The following is a 6,743-nucleotide window of genomic DNA, read 5'->3' as shown; positions in this document are numbered from 1 at the left end:
TAAAATTAAACACAGAAAACTAAAGCAATGAAGAAAGGAGGATTATTTACCTTTCTTGTGCACAACCAATGATCGAGAATGGAATTGTTGGACATCTTTTGCTCCAAACCCAATGCTCAAGCCACAAACAAGAGAATTTAAAAAAAAAACTTTAACATACTTGAAGAATTAAAGATTTCAGCAAAAATATGCTAAACCCTAGGTAATTCGAGTATTTGAATATGTATGATATCCTGTCTCTGTAAAATGTGAGAAATGGGGTTCTTTATATAGAACCCCAAATCTGAGAAACCCTAGCTCAATTTCGTTGTGGGACTTTCACAATTTCTAGGAATGGTTCCCTCAATCCAGCTTTCAGTGGCTAGGATTTAAGTAAATAAACGTGTAAAGGGACGGATTTGACTCAAATCTAGTCAATCTGTTGGGTTCCTCATGAACCAATGGCAATCAAGCATTAAATTGAAAGTAAGACAAAACCCATTAAGAAAAATATACTCGTTTGAACTTCAAATGTAGGAAAAGTAATGGAAAGGAGGGTTTAATACCTCGTTTGGGTGGCGTGTCAATGGATTTGGGTGATAAATGGCAGAGCAATAAATGATCTTGCCATTCTTGGCCATACAAAAGTCAACACAACAACGTGGGCCAGTATTTTTGCCAATTTCGGTAGTGGTGACGCGGAGCGAAAGGGGAGGGGGAGGCGGCGCTAGGGTTTCACGAGAAAACCCTTAATTTTAATGTGAAGGGTTCGCTTGGCATAAGGCCTGCGTATATGTTTGTGGGAATAACGGAATTGGGCCGGGTCAGCCTTATATTGGGCTGGACTCAGCCAAAAATAAAAATAAAAAAGGGCGGCCCATAGTATATATATACGTGTATATATATATGGGGGATAAAAGGTGTCCTTTTAATAAATAACCAAAATTAAAAGTGTCTGATAATTAAACCTTCCAATTATGACCAAATTAGAATTGATTAACTAATCAACCAAATTAAAGGCACGACTAATTATGTAAAAATCTTAAATTGCAATTATGGCCTTAATTTACTTAAACCATGACATTGGTTATTTCAATTATGGTCATATTTAACTAATAATTGATTATTTCAATTGTAGTCGCAATTAATCACATAATAAACAATTTATAAATATATACACAATTAAACAGTCAATTAATTATGATTAATCTAAAACTGGCACAAATGCAAATTGATTATGCCGAGATTAAACTTTTGAGAGGTAAAATGATTATTTATTTAATTAATAAGTTTTTCTTGAATTGAACGGAGTAAAATACTTGCTAATTAAATCTTCAATAACTTTAACAATTAATTGAATAATTGTTTTAAAGAATTTTCTGATTTAGGATTGGCAAAATATTATACTTAATATATATTTGAAATTATTTTGCCAATTCGGCAAAATATTATTAGAATAATTTCGCAAAATCATTTTGACTTTTAAAAATACATATTTCACTCCGTTTGAGATCCAAGAACCCTGGGTAGTTAAAATAAATTATTGGAAGTCAAAATTTACGTGTCAACAATCTCAATTCTAGGCAGCGTAGGTGGATGGAGCTACTCAAGGATTATGATATCACTATTCTTTACCATCCGGGTAAGGATAATATGGTAGCTGATGCTTTGAGCCGAAAGGTAGTGAGTATGGGTAGTTTAGCTCGGTTGACTGCTTTGGAGCGTCCTTTAGCCATGGAGGTTCAGACTCTAGCTAACAATCTTGTGCATCTTGATATTTCAGATCCGGGTACAGTTTTAGCGTATGTTGAGGGAAGGTCGTCTCTCTTGGAGTAGATCAGGGCTCAACAAATTGATGATGCTAAGTTATGTAAGATTCGTGATAAGCTTTTGAGCGATGAGGCCAATGAGGTCGTGCTTGATGATGAGGGGATTTTGAGGATCAAGGGATGCGTATGCGTTCCTTATGTGGGTGGTCTGATTTGTTTGATATTCGAGGAGGATCATACCTCCAGGTATTCTATTGATCCAGGGGAGACTAAGATGTATCATGATTTGAGACAACATCATGGTACGGTCGGATGAAGAAATATATTGCAGATTTCGTTGCTCAGTATTGGAATTGTTAGCAAGTCAAGTATGAGCACTAGAGACCTAGTGGTGTGCTTCAGAGGATGCCCATTCCTGAGTGGAAGTGGGAGCGGATTGCCATGGATTTTGTTGTGGGTCTTCCAAAGACCCTGGGCAAGTTCGATTCTGTTTGGGTTATTGTTGACCAGTTGACTAAGTCTGCTCATTTCATCCCCGTTCAGCTTACTTATAATGCATAGAAGTTGGCTAGGATTTATATTCGAGAGATTTGCGTGGGGTTCCTATTTCCATCATTTCCAACCGAGGTACTCAGTTTACCTCCAAATTCTGGAGGATGTTGCAGGTAGAGTTGGGTACTCAGATAGACCTTAGCACCGCATTTCACCCTCAAAATGATGGTCAGTCCGAGCGGACTATCCAGGTGCTTGAGGATATGTTGAGACCCTGTGTTATTGATTTTGTTGGTCATTGGGACCAGTTCTTACCCTTAACAAAGTTCGCATGCAACAATTGTCACGACCTAATTTCATAAGTCGTTCAGGCACTAACTCCCACCAAGTTAGTAAGCCATCCACAACCCGCTAGAACAATTTAAGAAAGGAATTAAAGCAGAAAAGAAATTATTCAAGTATTAGTAATCCTTATCTTCATAAAACATGAAAAATAGAGGTACAACCATCCCCAAATCTGGTGTCACTAGTACAAGAACGATTAAATGAAGTATAAGTCAAGGCATACATCCAGAAAGTACATAAGTTGTCCGAAATAAAAGACAACAATAAAGATAACTGAAGAAGATCCGGTGCCATGGATCAACTAATGGCTCACCCCGAACCTTCCAGATGACCATCACAACGGTCGACAGCGCCTCGAGCTCCACTAGTACCGAGAATAGAAATTGCACACAAAAAAAGTGTAGCAAGTGTAGCGTGAGTACGGGGAACAACATGTACTCAGCAGCATCGTCGACTGACCCTAACAAAAACGGAGATGATTGTTGCCCTACAATTACTACTTCTACACTTAATCGCCATTAGTTCACAATAATAATAATAATAATATATCAAGCTGTGATAATCTCAGTTCAAGCCTATGTGAAGCTTCTAATCCATAAGTACGCCAGGTAACCGAATAAGACACTAAGTCCTTGGTTTATCAAGAAATCAAATAAGCACCCTAGTCTTTAATCCATCAATCATCCAAAGCCGAAATACGCAATCCAAACCACAATCAAGGCATAATAGACAATCAACTTGTTCAAACCACTATTCAACAAAGGAGATAGGATGAATGATATGATATAAAGTGCAAATGAATGGAATGTCATGCAATGCAATGCAAGGCCTTTCCATCACCCGGTATACACACGTTCAAATGTCAACGAATCATAACCCATGGGGACTCGCGATGTCCATATACCACCACTCCGAAAAATCCTCTACATATCATATCTCAGCCCCTTAGGCTAGTATAATTCATGTCTCAACCCCTTAGGCTCATTTACCTGCCAACTATCCCATTGGCTCATAATCATCATCACTTCGTCCGAAATCATTTCCCTTCGGACCTTTCATTAGTGCCATCAATGCATATGGGATACCATGATAAATATAAATATGACATGCTTAGCAACAAGAAATCAATGCATACAGTAAAGAACCTTACCTTTGTCGTGATAAGTATTTAGGAGATATATGATAAGCATGGATATGGCATGCATCACAATAAGAAGAAGGAATACACATAAGATTCCTTTTTTCAAGTTCTCATAATCATAAAGGTTCCACCTTTAGCTTCTTATACAAAATAAAGCTCTGTCTCAAGATATCATCATCACTCCGTTCGAAAACATTTCCCCTCGAACCCCCATATGTATCCTCAAATATTTACAAAGCATGAGATACCAAATGAATCATGATTATGACATGCACAATAACAAGAAGCCAATAAATACAGTAAAAGATCTCATCTCCATTCATTATAAGCTGTAAAGGCCTATCTTTAGCCGATTACGCAATAAAGTCATTATCTTAGCTTCTTTTCCACTATTCGATGAGCATTTAGGAGTGATGAGTACCACACATAACAAACAATACAGACACACAATCAAAGAGACAGAAAATACGGGCTTTATACCCCACTCACATATTCATATGATCATACTATCTACCAGCTAGTGCCCAAAACATGGCATTCAGACCAACTATACAATTTAAATTGCACAAGTTCCCATAACATGTCACGGGTACCCGATACAAGTGTTCGTCACCTCACGAGTATCGAGACCCCCTTATTATCCCCGTTACACCCTCCTATTTAGTCCAATTTATCAACCACAATGCTTAAGTTAGAGTTTACAGTCTCAACATGCCTGGTAAGAAGTCCAGCCAAATCACAGCAGAGCCTTGCCCTTCCGTATAGCTTCCAAATGATCCAATCTGCTCAAATACAGATAAAGCGTAAGAATACAAGACAAACGACGCACATGTTACCTTATAAAAGATTTGGGTCAAAAAGCCAACCCATCAACCCCATTCCAAACCCTAAAGGTCAATTTAATAATTTTATTGGAAAACTGTTTCAATATGGTCTAATTAGTATTCTAAGAAGTCATACGAATCCATTGATACCCATAATGACATTCTTTAATCCAAACCCAATTTAAGCACTAAAATTAGGATTCCGAACCCAAAATGGAAAAATAGTCAATTGAACCTAGAATCATGTTCCTCGTACTTAATATTACTCATAACCCAAAACCCATCAAGTAATAACCACTAATTCTTGCCCAATTACCAAAAAAACCCCAATTCTTAGGTTAGGGTCCAAAATCCTTCAATTCCCCTTCCTAAATCATGATTTCTTGCATGAATATCTGTAATATTAGATGATACAATCAAAAAGGAGTGATTAGGAACATACCCACTTGAAGAACCTTGAAGAATCTCTCAAAAATCACCCTTAGTCGAGCTCCCAAACTCCAAATATATGAATGAAAGGTCTAATAACGAAATGGGGAATAAATATCTAAACCTGTTCAGCGAATAGCGCACCTGCACAACTTTCCTCACACCTGCGAGTCCGCTCCTGCGGACAATACACTGCAGGGGCGAAATCACTTAAGATCTCGGAGGTGCGTACCCGCGGACCAATCCACGCAGGGGCGACTCCGCTTCTGCAAACATATCTTCGCAACAGTGAGACCCAACATCATTTCCTAAATCTCGTGCCTACGGCCCTCCTTCCGTAGAAGCAACACCGCGGGGGCGGACAGAGGCTCGCATGGGTGATTCCACCAAAACAAGCAAAAATCTAGGTTTTTACTCTCACAACCCAAATCCTGAGACTCTCCCGGAATCTCGCCGATACAAACCAAATATGCAACCCTATATGAAAACATACTACAAACTCATTCGCACACTCGGAATTCCTAAAAAAGGTCTAGTTGACCAAGTCAACCTTGAATAGCCAAAAACCAACTGTCAAACCAAATGTCCAAAATGCCCCGAAGACCCTCGGGAACTTAACCAAATACACAACCAGCCTATATTCAACGTTTCGGAGCTAATGGAATTGATGAAATCCCCAAAATGACTCAATTTCCCCTGATATTGACTTTAGTCAACCCAACACTTATGAAATGCAAAAACTCTCATTTTCTCAGTCAAATAACATATGATTGCCTCGATAATTGCGCCACACATCCCCACAAGTCAAATATATCATAAGAATCAATGTAAACCGTCAATAAGGGTAAAATGGTCAAAAGTGCTAAAATGACCTAACGGGCCGTTACAATAATAACTACCATTCGAGTATTGCTATGGCACCATTCGAGGTTTTATATGGTAAGAGGTGTCGCTTTCCTATCGGGTGGTTTGATGCTTTTGAGGTTCGACCTTAGGGTACATATTTGTTGAGGGAGTCTTTGGATAAGGTAAATCTTATTCAGGAAAAGCTTACAGTAGCTCGGAGTCAGCAAAATATGTATGCGAACCGGAAGGTTCGAGATCTAAAGTTAATGGAGGGTGAGCAGTTTCTTCTAAAGATTTCACCCAAGAAGGGTGTTATACGATTTGGGAAGAGGGGCAATTTGAGCCCGAGGTACATTTGTCCATTTGAGATTCTCCGTCATATTGGTGATGTTGTTTATGAGTTAGCCTTGCCACTAGGCTTGTCAGGTGTTCATCCGGTATTCTATGTTTCTATGCTGAAGAGTTACTATTTACATAGGTCTTGTATCATTCGTTGGGATTCTGTGTTGCTTGATGAGAATATGTCATACGAGGAGGAGCCTATAGTGATCTTAGATAGGCAGAATAGAAAGTTGAGGTCCAAAGAGATAGCTTCTATTAAGGAGCAATGGAAGCATCATCCTATTGAAGAGGCCATATGAGAGACAGAGTTCGATATGCATTCTAGATATCCCCAGTTGTTTTCTGACTAAGGTACGTTTCCCCCCGTTTCTTTCCTTATCGCTTGAGGATGACTGCTTGTTTAATTGGTATCTGATGTAGTGACCCGTCTAGTCGTTATAGCGCTTTTGACCCATTTATCCCCTTTGACCCTTCACAGAGCCCTATTAGTACGATTTTGACCGACGAGGTAGTCAGGCGAGATTTATGATGACTTTTGTGCAATAGAGCCTTAAAGTGAAAAATGTTTGACCGATA

The 6,743-nt window shown here is 38.8% G+C and overlaps 1 protein-coding gene across 1 annotated transcript; it reads left to right on the top strand.

Annotated features, from left to right (window-relative positions):
* Nucleotides 1-6,091: 6,091 nt before the first annotated feature.
* Nucleotides 6,092-6,466, top strand: LOC132639435 (uncharacterized). The gene has a single exon (XM_060355878.1). The coding sequence runs from the start codon at nt 6,092-6,094 to the stop codon at nt 6,464-6,466; it is 375 nt and encodes a 124-aa protein (XP_060211861.1).
* The last annotated feature ends 277 nt before the right edge of the window (nt 6,467-6,743 follow it).

The sequence above is a fragment of the Lycium barbarum genome, chromosome 5 (genome assembly GCF_019175385.1).
Source record: "Lycium barbarum isolate Lr01 chromosome 5, ASM1917538v2, whole genome shotgun sequence".
Taxonomy (NCBI): domain Eukaryota; kingdom Viridiplantae; phylum Streptophyta; class Magnoliopsida; order Solanales; family Solanaceae; genus Lycium; species Lycium barbarum.
The sequence above is the reverse complement of the archived record's forward strand: the minus strand, read 5'-3'. Positions and strand labels throughout refer to the sequence as shown.

Excerpts from the sequence above, each read along its gene's own strand:
- LOC132639435 (XM_060355878.1), top strand. The coding sequence starts at position 6,092 with ATGGAGGGTGAGCAGTTTCTTCTAAAGATTTCACCCAAGAAGGGTGTT.